The sequence below is a fragment of the Leuresthes tenuis genome, unplaced genomic scaffold, assembly GCF_036924035.1.
Source record: "Leuresthes tenuis unplaced genomic scaffold, fLeuTen1.0.hap1 SCAF_4, whole genome shotgun sequence".
In the NCBI taxonomy this organism is placed as follows: domain Eukaryota; kingdom Metazoa; phylum Chordata; class Actinopteri; order Atheriniformes; family Atherinopsidae; genus Leuresthes; species Leuresthes tenuis.
Window position 1 is genome coordinate 7,520,160 of NW_027325358.1, and position 22,980 is coordinate 7,543,139.

The 22,980-nt window shown below is 41.5% G+C and overlaps 2 protein-coding genes across 2 annotated transcripts in view; both read left to right on the plus strand.

Annotated features, from left to right (window-relative positions):
- The first annotated feature begins 360 nt into the window (after window positions 1–360).
- Window positions 361–9,122, plus strand: as3mt (arsenite methyltransferase). The gene is made up of 11 exons (XM_072384354.1): window positions 361–443; window positions 829–877; window positions 1,730–1,857; window positions 1,945–2,095; window positions 3,541–3,677; window positions 3,780–3,849; window positions 3,946–4,027; window positions 5,445–5,576; window positions 7,142–7,281; window positions 7,367–7,489; window positions 8,376–9,122. The coding sequence occupies exons 1-11, from the start codon at window positions 427–429 to the stop codon at window positions 8,478–8,480; spliced, it is 1,134 nt and encodes a 377-aa protein (XP_072240455.1). The 5' UTR covers window positions 361–426; the 3' UTR covers window positions 8,481–9,122.
- Window positions 9,123–10,554: 1,432 nt separating this feature from the next.
- cnnm2b (cyclin and CBS domain divalent metal cation transport mediator 2b) overlaps window positions 10,555–22,980 on the plus strand; it is a 57,014-nt gene continuing 44,588 nt past the window's right edge. The window contains exon 1 of the mRNA XM_072384355.1: window positions 10,555–12,149. Coding sequence (XP_072240456.1) covers window positions 10,664–12,149 — 1,486 coding nt within the window. The 5' untranslated portion in view covers window positions 10,555–10,663. The remainder of the gene's footprint in view (window positions 12,150–22,980) is intronic.

Consider the following 22,980-nt stretch of genomic DNA (forward strand, 5'->3'; position numbering starts at 1 on the left):
GGCACAATGAGAGATATTGCTTCAATTTGCCCAGAGACACAATTTAAAGAAACACTGGAGAATTTTCCCCCTTTGGCTCTCCCTACAGTTGTGGGATGCAAAACCACAGGTAAAGCCTATCTTTGCAAAGTTGTGTCATGTGTAGATACAACACTGGTTCGTCCCTTGAGTTAGGCGCCTTTATATGATTGATTCAGTGGCAGGCGCCTCTGAAACTGGTTAGTGATAAGGACTGGGCTGAATGTAGGATGGGGATGTGGGAAGTAGCGACAAGGTATCATGTTTTTCCGACTGTGATTTCCGGAAGTGAGGACGTGGGCGTGTTCTTGAACAGGAAGTCCGCTGCACACTCGTTCTTGTTTGAAGAAGCGTGAAGAGCACACAAGCTACCCCGAACAGTGTTAAATTTTAGAAATACCTTTAACGATGGCCGACGACAAGAGGTAAGAGCAGCCTAATCTAAGTCTGATGTGTTGTTGTAAAGTGTCGCTAAAAAAAAATCAACGACCAGCGTTCACGCGTAACTTAAACGTCAGACGTCAACAGTTGTTTAGAAACGAGTCAAAGTGAACTTTATTGTTCTCAGTCATACGAAGTAAACAGACAGACGAAATTATGAAGCTCAGTGTCCACAGTGTCACATTTTTGTTGTGCAAATAGAATAGAATGATAAAATTAATAAATAGAACCCAATATTGTGCAAAGTGGTAGCATTATTATATGTATTTATCAATTCAAGTTCATTAATTCAAGTTAACATATCCATCTATCATGTTGTGAACAAAAGTTAATCTGTAATTTATATGATCTCTTTTTTTTTTTTTAAAGTGCGGGTGACAAAGGTTTCTCTGATAGCACCATTCACGTGGACGTTAAGGTAATCTAACACATCACTTACTACACTGTGCTGTTTGTATAGATGTATGTTTGGTAGTTTAGACCAAGTCCAACAGAGGACTGTAGGTTTCTACTATATGGAGTAACTCAACTAACATGCAATGCCGGTGTAACACAAGCCCTAACACAATATGAATGATCTAATAAATAAAGGCATATTTAGGTGAAAATGTTCTGGCCTTATTAACCCAACATTAAGAAGGCAATTTACTGCCTTCTTAGTGGCAGTAAATTTGGCCTGTCCTGATTGGGTCAAAACGGATGTATTTATAAACAACACACACACAAAGTTTACCCAGCCTTGTAATGGGTGCGTATCACTAAGAATAATGATGATTGCAATGATGAAGTGTTATTTGTGTGACACTTTTTCTTAATAATGTCACAAAGTTCTTTACAATAAGGGATAAGGTGAGTTAGGTCAGATATGTCTTCACAAGAATACAATAATGAACTGTGTGACATATATTTCAGATAATGGTCAGTGTTGGTTCAAAACCCCACAAATCTGTAACATAATCATTAAACTCTCTTTTTATCATTTAATAAAATCATTCATTTGCACAAGTTTTTCACACGAAACTTGCCAAACAGTCACACCATCCAGTGTTAACCTATTTTTTTACCTGCTTAAAACTGATTATTAGAAAGTTAAGAAGAAAACACTGATGTTAATGAGGCTGTCATGTCATGTAAATACAAAATGGCTTTTGTCTCAGACCTTTGGAGTGGCCTGTCATTGTTAAACACTCAAGTTTGTACTACTTACACTGTCGTGTGCTCAATGATTGCAGTCTTCTGCATAATGAGGAGTTTTTCTTTGTCAGAGCAGGATTATTATGGAAAGCGGGTGAAGAAAACCTCCGACCTGCAGACGAGTGCCTGTAAGGCTCCGGCCCAGCCCACCCCGCCTTACATTCGTGAGGCCCTGAAGAAAGTTCACCCTGAAGTCACTGCTAGGTCAGTGGGATTAAGATGATTAATTTTCTTTTCTTTTATCACGCACTGCATATCGCTGTGACACTGATGTGTTTCTGACCACTCCAGGTACTATGGCTGTGGTCTGGTTGTGCCAGAGTGCTTGGAGGGGTGCAGTATACTGGACCTGGGCAGTGGAACTGGGAGGGACTGCTACATGTTGAGTCAGCTAGTGGGCGAGAGAGGACATGTCACTGGGGTTGACATGACTGAGGGTCAGGTATTGTGCAACATCAGTAAAGTACTAATTTGTTAATTGATCCGAACATCTCAGTTTGTGGTTGCATAACGATATATATTGAACGCACAGTTGCACCAAAGTGGCTGCATTGTCAAACGTTTAAAGGCAAAGCTCTGCTCCTGCGTGTTCAGTCACCTTTGAAAAGAAAGTCCTCTTTGTTTGAATTCTATGGTGTTATGTATCAGGACATGGAGTCCATCATTCTGCAGAGAGAGAGATTATTCACAAGTGGAAACGATTCAAGACAGTTGTCAGTCTACCCAGGAATGGACGTCCCAGCAAGGTCACTCCAAGGTCAGACTGGGCAATGTTCAGAGAAAACTGCAAAAAAAAAAAAACAAAGAGCTACATCTCAGACTCTCCAGGCCTCAGTTAGCATGTTGAATGTTAAAGTTCATGACAGTACAATTAGAAAAAGACTGAAAGTCTGGCTTGTTTGGAAGGGTTGCAGGAGAAAGCCTCTTCTCTCTAAAAAGAACATGGCAGCACAGCTCAGGTTTGTAAAATTACATCTGAACAAAGCACAAGACTTCTGGAACAATGTCCTTTGGACAGACCAGACCAAAGTGGAGATGTTTGGTCATAATGCACAGCAGCACGTTTGGAGGAAACCAAACACAGCATATCAGCTGTCAAGCACGGTGGTGGAGGGCTGATGATCTGGGCTTGTTCTGCAGCCACAGGATCTGGGCACCTTGCAGTCATTGAGTCCACCATGAACTCCTCTGGATACCAAAGTATTCCAGAGCCAAATGTGAGGCCAACTGTCCCACAGCTAAAGCCTGACTGAAACTGGGTCATCAACAGGACAATGATCCCAAACACAGCAGCAGATCTACAACAGAATGTCTGAAAAAGAAAAGAATCAACGTGTTGCAAAGGTCCAGTCAAAGTCCAGACCTCAACCTGACTGAAATGCTGTGGTGGGACCTTTAGAGAGCTGTGCATAAATCAGTGCTGCAAACCTCAATGAGCTGAAGCAAAGCTGTAAAGAGAACAGGGACAGAATTCCTCCACAATGACACGAGAGACTGATAACATCATACAAAAAATGATTATTTCAAGTTATCGTTGCTGAAGGTGGTTGTATGATCTGTTGTGTTATGGGGTGTACTTAGTTTTTGAAACATTAATTTTGGAATCAATTTTGTTGAATAAAAAAAAAACAACATTCTAATATGTTTTGTATTGTCTCTAAGGTTAAGGCTGTGGTTGTATTTTCTTGATTTAGGGACATGGGAAAGACCATTTCTTCTTTCTTCTATTATGTCCTGACACATAACAGTAGAATTGGTTAAAAGAAAAAAAGTTATTTCTTTTTCACTTGACTGTGTGTAATATTCACAGGAAAAACACCACATGACAGTTAAAGTGAAATGTACACCCATCATTAAGGGACTTGACCTATGTTTCCTCTCTTCAAGCTCGAATTGGCCAGAACATATGTGGACTATCATATGAAGGAGTTTGGCTACAAGAAGCCGAATGTCAGCTTTGTCCAGGGCTACATTGAGTCCTTAACTGAGGCGGGTTTGGAAAAGAACTCATTTGATATCATCATGTAAGATGTCAGACTTATCTCTTTTTCTTTTACAAGTTCTGGTGATGTCTGATTTGAGTCGCTTGCAGTTTTGAACACTGTTGATTTTCTGCTGTCGTGTAGTTCCAACTGCGTGGTGAATCTCTCTCCAGATAAGAAACGGGTGCTGGCTGAAGCTTACAGTGTGCTTAAGGTGCTGTTCTTTCAACAACTTTATTAGATTGTGAATCATAAAGGTTTTAGTGCATTTTGCTCTGACGTTGATCCCAGACATTGTTCCTCTCGGTAGGACGGTGGTGAGCTGCACTTCAGTGACATCTACACCAGTGGAAGACTAACAGAGGAAATTAAAAATCACAAAGTTCTGTGGGGTGAGTGGCATTAATATCCTGCTGCAATAAAATCGCAGACACGTGCCAGAATGGCAGAATACTGCTTATGAACGCAAGGTGTGTTGTGGCAAATTGGATGATGATGATTTGCAGCAAAAACACGTTTGCAAGTGATTGTAGGAACATTGTGGCAATAATAAACCATGGCTGTTTGCCAGGAGGGAACTTCAGAGAACAAAGTCTTCAGTTAATATGTGACCAGACGTATGTTTGCCGTAGTTTGTTTTCACACATTGACTCCGGACATTGTCTGCAGCTTTTCTTCTCAGAACAGAACATTCTATTTCAGACATGCTCTCATTGCTGAAAACAAGATGCAATATGAAAGCTGTGGAAATCAGTGTCTACAGCTGAGTTACTTGTCTGGCCTGAAAAAAAATCAACCCAACATAGAAGTCCGAAGCACAGCAGTTCCCTGAATGCCAGCCTGAGATGGACTCCAAAAGGGAGTCAGTCCCCATATATTCCTGTATAAAAATGCCCAATTACAGCAGAAAGAAATGTGTATCAGGCCTGGGTCAAAAGCACATGAGAGTGAAGGCTGAGTTCCTAATGGAAGGCTTCAGAACAGTAGTTCAAAAAGCACCATGTAATGTCATAGTATTAAGTCAATCTTTTATAAACAGTCTATTTTCAGGAGCAGACATCATCACCATCAAATTCTACAAACTTTTACCTGTTGTGTTCAGAATGGGCTTGATTACACATTATCCAGACTTTGCACGTAAGAGCCGGAGGGGCAAGGCTTGCCACAAATTCACCAGCAGTTTACCACAGCCCTAGCTTCCATATTTGTATCAGTGTGGCGAAACGTTTTTAACGAGTCTGTCAGAAACCTACGAACGCTGGTTTTCTTTGCTGCTGCGTGTTGGGGCAGCAGCGTCAGAGCCAGCGTCTTTTGAGACCGTGGTGGAGAGAAGGACACTGAATAAGCTGTTGTCCATTATGGATAATAAACAGCACCCTCTCCATCACACCGTGGTCAGACAGCGGAGCACCTTCTCACACAGGCTGCTTCAGCTCCGCTGTCACACTGTACAATAAAAGCCGAAAGCATTGGTCATTATTTCTCTTTATGGACTTTAGATATATTTTTACACATCTGTTAAACATACTGCTTATTTGTACAGCTGTTCAATAACTGCTATTGGTACACTTCAATACTGCACAACTGCACATTTTGTTGTATATATACGATATATTTTGCTTGAATCTTATTTTGTTATTACTATTTTAAAGGTTGAATTTTGTCCTTTTATTTATACCACTTAATACTAGGTGCTTCGTGCTTTCTACGTTTATTTCATTGTCCTGGGGTTAAATGCTGCTACTGCAAAGAAATTTCCCAGTTTGGGATAAATAAAGTACTTTTATTCCATTCTCTCTATCTCGACAGGTGAGTGTCTCGGTGGAGCGCTCTGGTGGAAGGATCTGCTGCAACTGGCTGATGAAGTGGGCTTCAGTGCCCCACGGCTGGTTACAGCCAGCATCGTCACGGTGGACAACAAGGAACTGCAGGACATCCTGGGTTTGAATTAACTTCCTTCATTTCTGACTTATGGACTTGCTTTTTATTTGTGTGTGTGTCCTGTCCTATTTGCTCCACACTGATTTCAGGAACAATGAATTTTGAAAACGAAACTGGATTAAATGGAAACTTTTCTTGAATCACTCATTACTGCCTTGAAGGCTAAAATTCCCAAATCCTCAGCTGAGGTTGAAGGAAGTGGTGGCATTAACTTCACAGACCAATAAGAATGGCAGTATTTCTGGCCTGACAGCACTAACAGGCGAAAGAGGGAGATGTTAATCAGACACAGTTTGCATGCACTCACATGTCCTCGACCCTTAATGTGTGGGTGTTTGATGATGGGTCATTTGGTTTGACTTCATGAATCACAAAATCCTTGTACTTTAAAAACAGATTTGTGGATCCATAAACCTTTTTGAGTTTCCTACATGCGCCATTTCAAGCCAACGATACACTCTGTTCTGACAGCACATGATATTTTATTTTAAGGGGCTTGCACTGTGCACTAAATGATTGCACACATGTATCCATCAAAATCAGCCATCAGTGGTGTGGCTGAGGATTTTCTGCCTTAATCTGCAGAGCACCACCTACAGTTTCAAAGACAAGGTCAGACAGCCCATATGTTCCACGTAAAATACTAGATTAACAAATCCTGAGTGTGCTGCGTGGAACCGATGAAATGAGAAGCAAAAGATGCTGAGACTCAACCTGGCTAAATGAGCATCCGCTAGCTGATGGACCCCGGTGGCCCCTTGTCAAACCTAGATCTGATTTAAGACACACAGGCTTGGATAAGGTTTGGCATGCGCTACAGCAGCCTAACCCTTATCCTTAACCTGTATACATACACAAAATGTAGATGCTGATGCACTCTGCTGTTATGCATCTGATCTGGTCAAAATCGGCTAAAACTTGCTTAATTTTTAACCAATTTTTATGAAGAATATCCCGACACATACGTAATAAGCCTGCTTCTGCACGCCTTGATACACAAACATGGTCTGAAAACAGTGACTATCTTAAATATTTAAGTTTAATCTCAACTAGTTCTGTTAAGAAGGTGAAGTTTTGGCACATGGTTGGCTACACATAGAAGTAACCAGTATCCAAGATTAATAGATATACATTGTACCACAGTGCATGTGCATGCACATCTCAGGCAGAAATGCTGTGAATAAACAGGATAACTTCTCATAACTTGTGGAAGCTTCTATTTTCATGGCAGTTGGAAGTGTGGGTGGGGCTAGATGATTGTATTCAGGTTTAGGGTCATGCCCATGCCATTTTACAATGGAGAGGTTTTGTTCATGAAAAGGACTTAAAAATTTACAATTTTGTGGACCTCAGATAAGTTTTAAGGGGATGAATACTTTTAACTTTTAAAAAGACTTTTAAGTCCAAATATTTTCATATCTTTACGATTGCATTAACTTCTCAGCTTTGCTTAGTAGAATACTGACATGTAATTGGATTTAATTTGTGTTGCACTGCCCTGTTTTGTCACTAGTATCAGGTTGATGAATTAAGCGTGTAAAATTTTATAACTGTTGCCATAACAGGTGACTTCAAATTTGTTTCGGCCACATACCGCTTGTTCAAGATCCCTAAAGGCAACGCCAAGACCTGTCAGGTGATATATAATGGAGACATTACAGGGGCCGAAGACCACTTTGAGTTTGACTGTCAATACACCTTCAAGGTCTGTATGTCCCACATGAAAAAAACAGCTCAAGCTCCTCTGCTTATGCACTGTGTAAGTGATGTCAAAGGGGTGCATTTCGTAGACCAATGAAGTGGTGGAGGTGGATGGAGAGGTGGCTGCCATCTTGACACATTCCAGATTTGCTGGAGACTTTACTTTCCAACCACCGGGAGGCTCCGATAAGTCATGCAGTGTCAAACCTAAGGTCAGTGTCAATTTGAAATTCTTGGATGACAAAATTGTTTTTATTTATAAAAGTACTGGGGGTCAGTCTGTTTGTGGTATCAGTTTGATTTGTATGACACACCCAGAGAGCCCCACTGAGCACATAGTGCACAGCCACACATGTGTGCACCAGGACGCATGCTGCACACGCTCACACTCGCATATCCACTGAAACATGCGTACGCACACATCCACATGCAGAAGGTCAAGCAGCTGTCTTGGAGTCATAACCAGACTGTGGTGTCATGCTGGGGAACCTTGAACAGGAAGGAATGTTCTCTTTTCAGCTAGTGGAATGCCATCTTATCAGCTCTTATGGTCATCCAGTGCAAACACACACACATTCACACATATTTATCAGTACAGACCTATTTTTTTGTTTCTTTTAAAGGGATGAGTGCCCTCATCCCTTTTATAACAGTTGACAGTTTTGTTCTGCTAACAAGAGATTTAGTTTTTGTAAGATATAAAAGTAAATAACACGTAATGATTTCAAATTAGCCCCATGGTTTACCCTTTGGACCCACCCAAACTGTAATCAGCTTTCTATACAGTTTTCTCTTATCAACACATCTTTTTGGTGATAACACTGATGAGAAGCCTTTGTTCCTCTTCATAAAAGCTCAGCTACTGTGAACTGTAGATTTAATCAACAACCAAAAGTGGCACTGGGCCATACAGCAGAAGTAAACTTATATATTTAAAAACTCATTCCACTGGCACATATTGATTGCTGCAAGCAAAAACATCTCCACATTTCTTACAGTGCTCCTGATTAAGACTGAATCATTATGTGACACTCAGGTAGAGCTGGGTGTATGTTCGGAACTCCTAATGTTGTCTGCCTTGTTGAATTATTGATACAGGCAGGCATTGTGGATCCTTTCCAGCTGGCCCTTCAGTCAGGCAAACAAGGCCCCAGTTCAGCCACAGGGGGGTGCTGCAGCACACGATCTGACTGCTGCAAATGATGGTGGGAAAAGCACTGAGAAATACAGGCCAAGCATCATAACATGTTTTATCTTAACATTTCAAATGACATTTTGGAAATTTGATTTAATTCTTATGTCTACATAATCATCTTTTTTTGGTGTCCCCTTCATGTACATGTTCCGTTAATAGGTCACTGCATAATTCCTTATTTGCTCATTTGAATACATTCATAAGAGTGTGGAAAAGTAAAGATCTATGTAACTTAACTATTTCTGATAGAAGACATGAGGAAAAATAGCCAGAAAGTATCCAAATTTGCAAGTACAACAAAACATGATGTTTTATTGCCTGTAGTTGTTTGCCTTAATTTATTCTTGTAATTGTTTCACAAATATCATTCTGAAGCTTTGTATCAAGGCAAGATCCAAATACCTCATACCATAACTTTTAAATCATCTCGAACAGAATAGGAAACTGTAAAAATACATTTAATTTTCTTGTACACAGCTGAAGTCAAATGTTTCAGCTGGTACTATATATAAGACAACTTCTTTTGCAGTATTTTCATGATATTCACACTTTCACTTTGCTTTAGCAAATGAAATCACTCATGATTTAATCAGTGTACTGAGAGGATTTGCACTTTGATGAGCTTTACTAAAAGTTTCTACTGAACCGTTTCTAATCTATGATGTGAAATTCCTGTGCAAGATAATAAACATAGTCTATCAAAGGAATGTCCTATTTTCATTTCACGTGGGTTCTTTATACCGCTGTTACATCCTGTGCTTTCAAACACTAATGCCACAAATAAATAAAAAATGTATGCATACATGTTAAAAAGATTTTACAGATCAAAACATTTTTAAAGAACTGTGACCTTGCAAAGCATGGCTTAGTACACTGAATCATCTATTTAAGAAAAAATAAGTCAAAAATAAAAAACAGTGTAGAAAAAACTAAGAACATCCCATGCTTCAGCTGCTAACATTTAGCAGTGAGAACTGGATGTGTTTGGGATCATTGTCCTGTTGATGACCCAGTTTCAGCCAAGCTTTATCTGTCAGACAGATGGCCTCACATCTGACTTTAAAATACTTTGGTATCCAGAGGAGTTCATGGTGGCCTCAATGACTGCAACGTGTTCAGGTCCTGTGGCTGCAGAACAAGCTCAAATCATCAGCCCTCCACCACCGTGCTTGACAGCTGGTATGCTTTACAAGCTTAAGCTGTGCTACCATGTTCTTTTTAGAGAGGAGGCCTCCTCCTGCAACCCTTCCAAACAAGGGCTTTTATAGAAGTGCTCGCACTTGTTGAGGATCAATTCATCAAATGCATTTGATCAGCAGCACCTGGCTGCTACTTAGCTTCTTCATTCCTATGGAAGCAGTAGACGAAGTTTTTCACACACTGCTTCTACCTGTTTTTGTTAAGGAAATAATTACATAATGTAATATGTGTGTTGCTCCTCATTTGTATTTACCTAATTTGGAGACCTGGTCAGGCCCAGATGGATTTATATTGTATCCTTATGCATGAATCCTTGGATCTCAAAGAAGGTGTACTTTCTTTTTTTTTTTTTTTTACATAGTTGTATTTGCCTGGTGGTTTAAGATACCAAGATAAACCTGAAGAATCAAACGATAAAGAAACGAACTATTTCTGTGACATAAAAATAATGATAATTTACGGAACATCCTTCTTTTCTCTGGTCTAATATAACTTTTTTTAACCCAATCAGGTGTCTTAAAATCTATGATAAGCGATCTTTGCATGTGGAGATTCATTTAGAGATAGGTTCAACACATGTTGTTTTCAGATATTGTAGTATATCATGCAGACGTTATACGGTAGTTATCCTCAGTGCAGCATTTATTATATGCTGTAAAAAGTCACGGGTAGAGTTCTGTCGGCTTCTTAACATGAGGTGCACTTGTTTTGGAACTTGATTCGCCAAGGAGGCTGCGGACGCCCCGCCCCCCGCTCAGCTGCTGCTCCTGATTGGTCACCACCGTCGCCTGTCTCGGGGACATCAAGAGAGGCACGAGCTGGCCCGCTGGCCTGCGCTCGCGAGTCATCAGTGTCGGACACGTAGTGGGAACAAGCAGGTCCCGATGCACAAGTCACGGCAACCCTGGGCGGAGATGAAGGCGGACTCCGACTGGCTCTGATTTTTAAAATCCCTTTTCATTCAGGAGGTTGGTTGCCAATTGCTATCAATATGGCAGATCCGTTATCCCAGGAACCCAACGCTGCAAAAATGGCGTCACTTAACCGGGTCCGAGCTTTAGCGATGATTTTCTTAACTGTCACTGGGTGTTGTGTCACCCCGACAAGTGGCAAGGAAGGGTCCGAGGAGACCGTCATCATAGGGCTCCGACTGGAAGACACGGACGACATTTCCTTCATGGATAAGGGCTACCTGCGGGTGAGTGAGCGGTCTCGTGTGAAATTAAGGGTATACGGGCAGAACATCAACAACGAGACCTGGTCCAAAATTGCTTTTACGGAACATGAGCGGAGCCGGGCGGTGGGGAGCTTTGACAGCTCCTCGGGGGATAACCAGAGCCAGGAGGACTCGTCCGGCTTGCATCCCTGCGGAATAAGGACTTCGGATATAATTATATTACCCAACATCATCCTAAATCGAAAAACATCCGGAATAGTAGAAATTGAGGTCAAACCTCTGCGAAAGACGGAGAGGAGTAAAGCGTATTACCTTTGCATCGCCACCTCGACACCGGCGGTGGCTGGGATGCACGACCCGTGGACGGAGAACACCTGGATCTACCACGATGGAGATGACACCAAAGTGATAGTGGTGGAGGAGAAAAAGTTTCTGCTGCCTTTCTGGCTCCAGGTCATTTTCATCTCCATGTTGCTTTGCCTGTCCGGTATGTTCAGCGGGTTGAACCTGGGGCTCATGGCTCTGGACCCCATGGAGCTCCAAATAGTCCAGAACTGCGGCACCGAAAGGGAGAAGAATTACGCCAAAAAAATCGAGCCGGTCAGAAGCCAAGGGAATTACTTACTTTGCTCGCTTTTGCTCGGGAACGTGTTGGTGAACACCACGCTCACCATCCTGCTGGATGACATCGCCGGTTCCGGGTTGATTGCGGTGGTAATGTCAACCATTGGAATTGTCATTTTTGGAGAAATCGTGCCACAGGCCATCTGCTCCAGACACGGCCTCGCCGTCGGCGCCAACACCATATTCCTCACCAAGTTTTTTATGCTGCTCACCTTCCCCGCTTCCTACCCGGTGAGCAAGCTGCTGGACTACCTGCTCGGGCAGGAGATAGGAACCGTGTACAACCGGGAGAAGCTCCTGGAGATGCTGCGCGTCACGGACCCCTACAACGACCTGGTGAAGGAGGAGCTGAACATCATCCAGGGCGCGCTGGAGCTCAGGACTAAGACCGTGGAGGACGTTATGACGCCGCTGAGAGATTGCTTTATGATCCCCGGGGATGCCACCCTCGACTTTAACACCATGTCCGAGATCATGAAGAGCGGCTACACGCGCATCCCGGTGTTCGAGGGCGAGCGGTCCAACATAGTGGATCTGCTCTTTGTGAAGGACCTGGCCTTCGTTGACCCGGATGATTGCACGCCGCTCAAAACCATCACAAAGTTTTACAGCCACCCGTTGCATTTTGTGTTTAATGACACCAAGTTGGATGCGATGCTGGAAGAGTTTAAAAAAGGTGAGAGCACCAGTTCTATTCTTCTGTTTTACCTGCAGTGTGAGAAGTTTCAGGATGCTCACATCAACCTTTGACCCCTGACACAATCTGTTATTAGATTAGCGTTTCACCTGTCTGCTCTGTGATAAGGGGAGGTGGACACGGCCTTATGTAATGGTAGTTTATGACAGGAGGACGCACTGCTTGACCTGTCACTCTGCACTGAATGCCTGTGGTGAATCTGCAGGTCAAGCTGTGTTAATGATTTCAGATAGTGTGGAACCGGATTTTCAGGAGTTGAATGAGGAGAAGGCGTTTTTTTGCCCCTCTTCAAGACTCTACGAGAAATTCCTCGCAGCGAAGGGAAAGCAAGGTGGAGGACGTCTGCAGGGTTGTTTCGGGCCTCGAAGCAGCCACATCAGGAGTGAGGTGCAGCTGCCTCAGCCTCACTGGTCACTTCCTGTAAAGGAGGAGGAGGAGGGTGGGGGGGCTTTTATCATTCTCCATCGCTTCCATTCAGTGTTAATGTTCACACACTCCCTCTCTCCTCCCGCTTTCCACCCACTCCCACTGAACCCTTCTCACTCTTTCCCCTTCCTTTCATCTCCTTCTCGTAAGCATAAGGACATGTGGGAATGGTGCAACAGCAGGGCTGAGGTTATCAGGTGGGGGCATCTTTGAGAACCTGCTTAAATCCGTCTCTGCCTCTCTTGTGCTTGCATCTGAGTGATGGTGGCGATAACTCCCTTTTGTCCGGCCCTGGAATGCAGTTGTGTGGATAATGAATAACAGCCATTTACACCCTCGAGCCCCCAAGTGTGTTCGTATGTGCATGTCAATTGAGAAAGATGTTTACCTCACCCATGGTTTATCTCCTGTTTTGCATAGCCATCCCCGTCTCTGCGGTTGCGTCAGCTGACTTATTTCCTTTGGCTCTTTTCGGCATAATATGCAGCTATAGCACGCACTTCTGTCAGCAGTTGGTGTACCAATACTCAAAATGTCAAAAGAAAAAAAAAACGTGATGGAAGCCTTGCGTGCTCATTAGAATAATCACTTTACTTTAAGAGGATTAATTGGGAGGAAAAACAGAGCAAATCATTCAGCTCCATTACCAGAAATTAACTGTAGCTCTCCATGCCAAATTAGCATTACATAACATACTATTTGTTTTCATCACAGCTGACTAGTGCAGCCGAACAAAGAAGGCGCACTGTCCTGTGTGAAATTATTAGAGTGCTAATATAACCGCACATGCCTCCTCACCACCTCTGATGGTTGAATTGTTTTGTGCAACAATTCTGTGTTGAATGTATTTTTAGATGTGTGTGTGTGTGTGTGTGTGTGTGTAGTCAGGGAGTTTTTCCCTTACAGGAGAGCATCCATGGAAAGCCACACAGATACAGGAAAAAAGATCCATTCAGCTGAGATGGACTTAAAGTAACAACTTTATAATACTTGTACTCTTGTGTTTGCTGTGATAAGTTTTGGTTTTACCAAAAGTTGTAAAACTGATGCGAGATGATTCAGTTATTACAGCCCACCGCCTCACATCTCATTTATTTAACAAGAAAAGCCATATTTTTGCACTTATTATCCACTGGAATTCAGATTTAACTGTCACGCCACTGTGCACCTTTGTGCACGTACTGTGCCTCCTCAGTGTCAGGATCTCCTCGGTATGCAGTCGCGCTGTTCAGTGTTATGATGATGATGATGATGATGTGACTTGTGATCAGAAAACAAATATTGAAGTTTACATATCAGCCACTTTGGTGCGTGAAAGCATGTGAGATTTTCTATATATCTGCATCCATATGGCCTAAAGCATCATTTCAAAGTTAAAGTTAACAGTTTCACACTTTGGTGATTTATTTCTTGAGGAAAACAATGCAGTAAAACGTGTGTGATTAGCAGAAAAGTGCAGATTATTGCTTTGGCAACTGATGTTACCTCCTTATGCAGCATTACTCCTCACGCTCCAGCAGCTGTTGATCAGTCCTGTAAGTCGGTTTGGATGAGTTTTAATCCTCTGATGTTGGTGGGTTTTCTCACATGACCTGCTGGCTGCAGGCCCCTCCTCAGCATTTCTGACTCAGGATTTTGACTGGGCCACTCCAACACATGATGACACCGGTGTGTTCGGGTCGTCGTATCACACACTCTCTGTTCAGCCTCAGTTCGTTAACAGATGGCCCGACATTTTTCTTTGGACTTCGTTGGTGTATTTTACAATTCATTCTCCCATCAATGATCACAGGCCCAGATCATGATTCTACCACCACACTATTTCCCATATGGGTCAAGGTTTGTATAACAAAGGGTTTTTTCACTTTCTCCAAGCATAACACTCACCCAAAATGTTGTAGCTTGGCATCAACAATCTGTAAAAGAATGATTTCCTACATTTGTGCTTTTTCATTCTGATTATGGATCAAACTTTTTGATGATGACTTTCGTGCCATGATGCACTTCCACTAACGTGTTGTGAAGCTCTGATCTAATCAAAGAGCGCCCATTCAACCCAGAATGTCATCCCACAACAACTAATGTCACCCTGAGATTAACAGCTAATCCTAGAGATACTTTTCTTGCTAACAGACGTTTGTGATATTTTTATGTAGAATGAGTTCATACGGATATTCTTCATTTGTTTGAAACCTTTAAGCATCACTGTTTGATAATAACTGTGCTGATAAACCTTAGATACCGAGTGGCCCTTTTGGTTTTGAGTAAAAAAATGAAAAAGTCCTTTAGATGCTTTTATTAAACAGGACCCAGCGTTTGGATGCACGTCATGCTAAAATGAAACTACTATAGATACACAATGATTTCAGCATGTCATCGGTATCTGCAGATAAATGCTTTAAAATGAAATATTGCCAACAACCAAAGATCAACACTGATTTGCAGATATGATCAGATTTGGTCTGGTTCTGGCTAATTTCAGGATTGATGCCAGTAGAGGATCATCCAAGCGTGTTAAAGTAGAATAAAGTCTTCAGTTTTGCTAAAAATATAAATAAATCTAAATATAAATTAAGATTGTTTTGATTGTTTTTCCTCCCCCTATAACTCTGTGCATTTTGTCCATTACTGTAACCACAGAGATTATATTATGCTTGAGGATCATATTAATCTGTATCGGTATGAGCAAAATCTATTGAAAAAGGTTGGAATGTTTAAACGTCCCTAAAAATGACTTCCCACATGTCAAACAAGGCAGATACTCTGTCAGTGAACACATTCAGTAGTTAGGATTAAAACTTGTTGCTTATCTTAGCCTATATAATGTAAATGCCTGGCTTCTTTCGTGCTGATAAAACAGAGACTCAGTTTGCTTTTTGGTTGATTCTCAGTAAGTTTCAGTTTCACTGATCATCTTTGTCTGCTCCTTGGTATGAATTCCCCAGGAAAAAGAAGGTTCAGTATACAGCACTAAAGAGGCATGTCTGCAAGCAAACATTATAAGAGGTTTTCTTCCTCTTCTTATTTAAGCAAGGAAACCACTTGGAAACAGTTGAAAGTTATCCATCGCTGCTTTAAATGTGGTGACACGTACTGATTGATGGCCGAGGTACATCTGATAACACGGATCAGTGGTGATTTGTCACTTTATTTAATCCTCCCTCTAAAAGCCAAAAAACACATACAGTATGCTCACATCACACTGCCACCATGCCAAAATGATGTATACTCTGGTATTTAGTGGCTGAGCCTGAGTGTTTCTGTGGCTGGCGGGGCACCAGAGGGAATTCGCCTTCAGCTCTTCGTGGAAGTCATAAGCGACTGTTGCAGGGAGGCCGGCGGCGAGGTCAAAGTTTCCAGTCAATCTGGCTCTGTTCACAGCGCACACTCGGTTCAAAGTGCTTTGTATTGTAAGTCATTGTTAATTAATTTGATGCCACTTGCAGGGCTGCATAGTTGTCTGGAGACTGTTACAAAGCAGAAAAGAAAAGAAAAACTCAATATATGCTCATATTAGAGACTGTGTTGGAGCTTTTTTGTTTAGCTTTTGATCTCTCTGACAAGGCAGACTCTCTGGATTTGTTAGTTGGGATTTTAACTAACATAAGCGTACGTCACTCACTGTGATGCTCACTCTACCCTTCATTAAAAGTTAGCTGTAGTTTTTCTCTAAAATAAAGTGTTATATCTTGATGTAGATATTTATTACACTACAGTTTGTGATGTTATTACACTCAACACAGGTCCTATAGGTCAGGGGTTGCAGTCAGATTCATGCAGGAGCCTTTTAATGCAGGCAGACACCCCTGTGGAAACTTCTGGCCCCTTCATTAATTGCTCTCAGTCTGCGACTGCAACAATTACTGTCATCCAGGGGTTGTTTGTCGAGCTGCAGGTTTACCGGTTAATGAGTGGGTCAGTGTGTGCCATTTGGGACCAAACCAAGTAGCAGAGTTAAAAACAAAGAGTTTGGCTGCCCTCCTGACTCCAAGTTATGTGTGATATTCCTGAAAGTCGAAGTTACTCAACCATTTACTGGCCTTATGAGAGGAGGACGGGATCCAGCACTGGCCTGAGAGCTCAGATCAGGTTCAGGTTCCCAGCATCACATAGACTTTAGACTCAGTTTGTCCTAAAATGTAAACTTTGAGTGTATGTGATTCAATTCACTATTTGCCATTGACGAAGTGTTTTCTATATATATTCTACCCCCTTCAGCCACTGCTTTTTACCCTCGGGTAAAAAAAAGGTTTATTTCTCACTGAGTAGGGTCTCCTGTGTATGAGGCCTGGCACGTCTTGAACTACTTCTCCGATTGCTGCAATATAGGCCAATCTATGCTTAATTCAGATTCAGCAGCCTCCACGGCCTCTATGCGCAGTACTTTGTCTTAAAGCGAGACCCTTTTTTTTGTAGCTTTCAGTCTTGTTGAAACGCTGACAGGAGTTTTGTGTTTTGCTTTAAATGGTCTTATTCTTTGTGGGTGTTTGCGTGGAGCGTATCATAGCAGATGTCTAGAAAGCGTGTTGGAGTGTTTGCCCGGTAACCCTTGGTGCTAACGCTGCAACAAGCTCTGGGATTAAATGGCATCGTGTTGGTAAGAACACTTAATGTTTCCTGATTAGGGACACCCCTTTGAACTCAGCAAGACTTCTCCAGCCAGCCACTCACTTTATCAGAACTAATTACATTGAATCAGAGGTTGTGTGCATTTCAGTATACTCGGTGTTACAGAGGACGGCATTAGTAGGAGATTTTCTCCTGTGTGGAATGTAATTTCTTTAGAAAAAAATGTGCTCACTTGCGTGTAGCAAGTATATGCTACCAGCAGACTGTTTTTATATAAATATAGTTCATTTTAAACCCACATCTGTTGCCTCTCTTGCTCATTTGTCCTCGCATTAACAGTTTTCTGCCTCATGGGATAGCATGGATTATATCTGTGATTACTCCATGTGTGCATAGTTCTACAGGTTTGAGTTCTTCTTTCTGTAACGGAAAATGCTAGCCTGTTGTTTGATGATAGTTTTCTTACTATTCTTTGTTATTCATTTGCTCTAAATGAACACAAAAGCATGTGAACGCAGTAACAGATAACTCACTACCAGCAGTTTTTTGACTGGTTCCTTTTTGTACAACAGTTTTCTTTTTATTTCTTTTTGCCAGCCAGGACAATTTAGTGATCAGTTAAAAGCTTAAATTATTTCTTTTTTTGCCACAAAGCCACAGTGAAACCTCTTGAAAACACTACATTGTCCCACAAATAATGAAGAATTTTTACATTTACACATCCTGCAGATGTGATGCTACTGAAAGAAATCCTGAAAGATTCTTGCTATTTTGTTCGCGTGGAAACTAAAAAATAAAAGTGCTTTTATTATCATTAAAAGAAAAAAGGAAAAGAAAAAAAGATGCCATAGGTTCTCGTCTCGCTCTGCCTCCGAAGGGACAAAACCAAACATTAGCTATAAAACCCTTTTTTGTGTTTTCCGCCTTCACTTTCATTTTTTCACACACATATGGAAAGGGAGGAGCATTTAGCTGGTTGCAGTTATGCTGCCAGATGTCACTACATCCAATACACCGTTGCTTTAAATGTGATTTGGTGAGAAACGATTTGTCTGTCTGATAATGGTGTGAAAGTTTGTTTCATTGCTTCAGTCTTCAGCTTTTAGGGTATGAGCCAATAGTCTGATACATCTCCAGTTCTCTCTTTATCTGAATGATCTCTAAACATAACTTGTTCCACTGGACCAGAAAGTTTCTGGCTCCATGTGGCTAATTACCATTTAGTGACATACTCATGTCACAGAAGACATTTCTAATCTCTATTGCTCAGCCTTCAGTTGAACGCAACAACACGACTCAATCAGAAAATGGTTGCTTGGTCGAATTATGTGTTTAATCTTAAAGATGATAAGGTAATCTCTACCATGTCTCCTTTTACAGTTTACCTCTGTCCTCCCATTGATGCCTCTGTTAATAATGTTATGACAGTTCAACAGCAGCAGCAGCCCGATTTGACCCCGTTCAAACTGTCCAAATCAGCCCGTGTCCCTCTCATTTCTCAAGCCCCCTCCAGACTTGAAGTTCCAGAAGATGATCTCAGAAACAGAAATAAATCTCTTCATGCCAGCTTAAATGTCAGGGTGAATATCAGCAGGTAAAGAGGTTGTATATGTACGCATATTCTCTCTCAACATGTGTTGAGATGTCTGAAAGTGGTTTTATCTGCCGCTTTTTGCTGAGCAGGTGGCTTACTTTTACTTTATTTAATCCAGAATGCTCAGTTGCTGGGCAGGTAAACATGGGAATGTGCAGTAAACCCCAAACCATAAGCCCAAAGATGATAAAATGTTCTGTACGGCTGCAGAGTTGGTTGATGAATTTAGTTTATAATTTTTATCATTTAAGTTTATCACTACAAACAGCTGGTTGGGCATGACATGCAGTTCTTTCATCTTTTACGAGGCTGTCACATTTTGTACATACGCTATGTTTTGGTGGGGTGCAGGTAATGTAAATGACATCATCAGAGGGTGTGTGTGCAGCACTTTATCGTTACTGCACCAACTTGTGCACAGACTTGACCGTTTCTGTTGATGCTGGTCGTCTCTCATATAGAAACAACAATGTTACCATAACATAAGTTGTCCATGTGCACATCCCAAACTCAATATAATTTACATCTAAGTTGGCCCTCAAATTTACCCCCGTGTCTATCTAAACTGAACAAACTGACATTATGCATTCACAGTGTCACCTGACCTGGTTTGATATTTACTGTCAACAGCCCAATAACACATGAGAAATAAGCAATGACTCTAAGAAATAAGTTAAGGTGATGTAGAAGTTGCTGGTCTCACAAAATGATGTGAAGAGTGCGATTAGTTTCTGCAAATTCACAAATTTCCTGTAAAAACGGATTTTTGGGAAGCTGCCCGCTGCCAAAAATCCAAAGTCTTCTTATTGGTCGGCTTCGAACTGGCCTGATCTGGCACCGCCCACGGTTGCATTTCAGCACCAAATTAGCATACACTCCTGCCTTTACGAATTCTTATTCATTTTAATGCTCACATCAACAAAAGCCAGTAGCAGTGGAAATACAATCAAAGATCTAATGCCTAAAGAACATATAAAGTGCTGTTAACTTTAATGGTTTAAAGCATGAAGTCCGTCAGAGTGAATTTGAACGAATGTTTTAGTGCTGAATCGACCGACGCTGTAAAATTCCAGTTAACCAGTGCAAAGCAGCTCTCAGTTTCAGTTTGAAATCTGCGTGAATGAAAATGAATGGTTGACTTCTGGTGTTTTAGATATTGACTGGGCTGAACCCTTGAGTTTGTTGTGTTCCACGACTGGTTTTTGAATTGCCCTACATTCTTCAGATTCTGGTACAACATGGAGTAGGCTTTTCAGAGCCGATTAGTACAACAGTTGAGGAGTGTGAATCTAGACACAGTGCATTCCCAAAGCCTGTCTGATCTGGCATTATGACTTTTCTCTACATTGATTTTTTCTATACATTTTACCCTTAAAAACATCTGTGCAGTCTGCTTATAGTGAGCCCGATTTGCCATCCAGGAAGGTGTCAGATACTTTAGTTTGTGTGTAGTCCAGTGTATATTAAGATTGGCTTTTCTATTAAGAGCTGCTGCCCCGCTATTACTGCTTTTGTATCAGTATCAGCTTGCTATATTTGGCATTAGCTGGAAAATACTCCAGCCTTCAAATTTTGTCCCACTTGGCAAAGCTATGTGCAAGCATCCAAAGGTATAACCAGAAATAGAGAAGAAATCACAAACCGCAACATGTTTTGAACATGTCATGCTACAAAGTGCCACTTTGAAGAGCAAACTGGGTGGGTTTTCTTCTTGTGAAGGACTTCTGATCTAAACCTCTTTTACCTGACCTCCTCCTCTCTGTATGCCAGGTTTATTTGTATATAATCCTGATGAATCAATAGGCTGCTTATAGTAGAGTGACAAAGAAGTCACTTAGGAATAAATCCCACATTGTGCCAAACAGGCGAGTCATGTATTGTAGCAAGTATAGTAGTATTACTGTATCTCTTTTAGTCAGAATTTAATCCACAGAGACCATAACAGTAATGTATTGTCTCGAGTGGTGAAATAACTATATTGAGCACAGTTCAAATTCTACAGATTTTTTTCCCTTAACACTGCTCTTCTGTCGCTTTGGACTCGCATCTGGTCGCCTCGGATGATGGCTATTCCTGAGGAATAGCTTTTGTAATTTTGTGTTGTGCGTGTTGTTAAGGAGCCGGGTCTGCTTCCAGCTCATGTTGCCTAGGATCTGTCGCCATGCGCTATTGAGGAAAATTTGTTATTATGCAATCCAGAATGCAACCACCCCCACGTTGCTTTTAATAAGCTGTTTCCCAAACAGAGATCACTCTGGACGTGTGTGTGTTTTTCGCTTTCGTTAACAGATTATTTTGACTTTATAACTCGACGTGGTCACAGAGCCATATTACCATAACAGGGGACTAAGGCTCAGAGGTGTGAGCTCGTACTGGAAATGGGTTGAAATGGATCGGTGCTACATTTCCAGTGACAAACTACTGGCCTGAATTTAAATGCAATCCACTTGAGCTGTTGAAAAGCACCGGACGTTTTTACCTCTGTTCAGTTTAACAGCTCGCATCCCATTTGAATGAAATACCAAATAATTGTTTCAAGCTTTTTGAGAGACTTGTTATTATTCCAAAGCAATCATGAATTTACTGGCAGCTCTCAGGACTCAAAGAATGAATGGGTGTCAGGGACCATTCAGAGCTGGATACCACGAAACGGAGAGCCTTATTCGTGATATCAGAAAGATGCTCATTTTAAATGTAAAGGCTGAGCTCATCTCTCTGAAGCCATCGTTATGTCATTTATACTTTAGAAAGATCCTCATTATATTCCCATGTCAAAAAAAATCCTCCTCTGGCGAGAGGAAGTGTTTGTTTTGTCTGTAGTTATGTCTTTAAGATATTATCAGGGTCATTTGGGTGTTGTGCATTACGTCAGTCATATAAAATGAAAGGAAATTGCTGCTATTAGTGTTGCTGTGTGATGATTAAGAGGAGGAGAAGAATGATGCACTGATCATTATATTGATTATAATAGTAGAATAAAGACTGAAGTCTGCAAATCTCTCACGTTCTTTTGTGTTATCAGCTTTGCTGTGAGAATCAGGACTGCTTTTCACTGTAATGGTCTGTTCCACTGGTTCCTTCATAATGATGCAAAAGATCCATTTTCAAGCTTGAACCAACACACAACAACACACGTGCAAAGTTTGGTGACGATCTTGCACAGGTGTGAATCTGCCATCTTGACAAGCTCCTCTATCTAGCTGCTGACATATAAATAATGCTGAGGCAAACGTTTTAATAACACACGAGGGGAAAACTGCTGTGACTGTAAGCCGGTAGCTGTTATCTTGAGACTTTGATGCGCAGTAAACCTGGAACACTCTGGATCTTACAGATACTGTAAAGGGGAAGCTTTTGGTTTATTTTCTTAAAGCGAGTCCTCTTGTGGCCTCTGCACTTAGGCCCTGTTTACACCTGCGCTCATACATTGATTTAAACTGCATCTCCAAACACACGTGTCTCAAGAAGTCTCTTGAGTGTAAGTTTACAGCATTCAGACGTGTGAGTAGAGCTATGATTATAACTCAAAACGGACTGCATGTTCATGCTCCAATACGTGCACGAAGGGGGAAATTTACTGATTGACTAAAATATGTCCTGCTCTGTGATGCTGTGGACAACGTGACTAAACATTCAAGTCATTCTGCCACTTCTAACTTTCTCTGTGGGCGATCATTCAGTACAACTGGATTCACTGCACAGAGGTTGTCTTTAAGGTACCCGAATGGTGAGTTTGTCAGGTGAGGATGTGATGATAAAATCAGGATTTTATTAGAGCAGAGCGACAGTCTCGAAGTAGTCTTAGTGGGAGGATTTTTCACTTTGACTGTGACAAAAGAAACGGAAAAATACATGAATGAGAGCATCTTTATTGGGAATTCTGCTGTATTAATATACGCTGACACTCGCTGTTTCTTCTTTTGAACTCTGTGAACTGGATGTAGACTCTGAACATGCACAGAGTGCCAGCGTCAGTGGCCTAGCTGATCCAGCTTGAGAAGTCTGACTAATATGTTTCCATGTGCTTTAAAAGTCTGGTTTTGGTTAGACGAACACTGTGATTAGTTTCCTCCTAGTTTCATGTTGAAATACTGAATGAGAAGTAGGGAGTGTCTCTGAGGCTAAGTGAGAAATCTTTCACACTTCCTGTTTGAGGTGGAGCTGCGGGACTAGCGAGCCTCACCCTTGTGCCTGAAAGGTATTGAGGCTGACTACTAACTT

Excerpts from the sequence above, each read along its gene's own strand:
- as3mt (XM_072384354.1), top strand. Across the intron at positions 2,096-3,540 it reads TTGACATGACTGAGGGTCAG|CTCGAATTGGCCAGAACATA; the intron begins GTATTGTGCAAC and ends CCTCTCTTCAAG. Across the intron at positions 4,028-5,444 it reads AAATCACAAAGTTCTGTGGG|GTGAGTGTCTCGGTGGAGCG; the intron begins GTGAGTGGCATT and ends CTATCTCGACAG.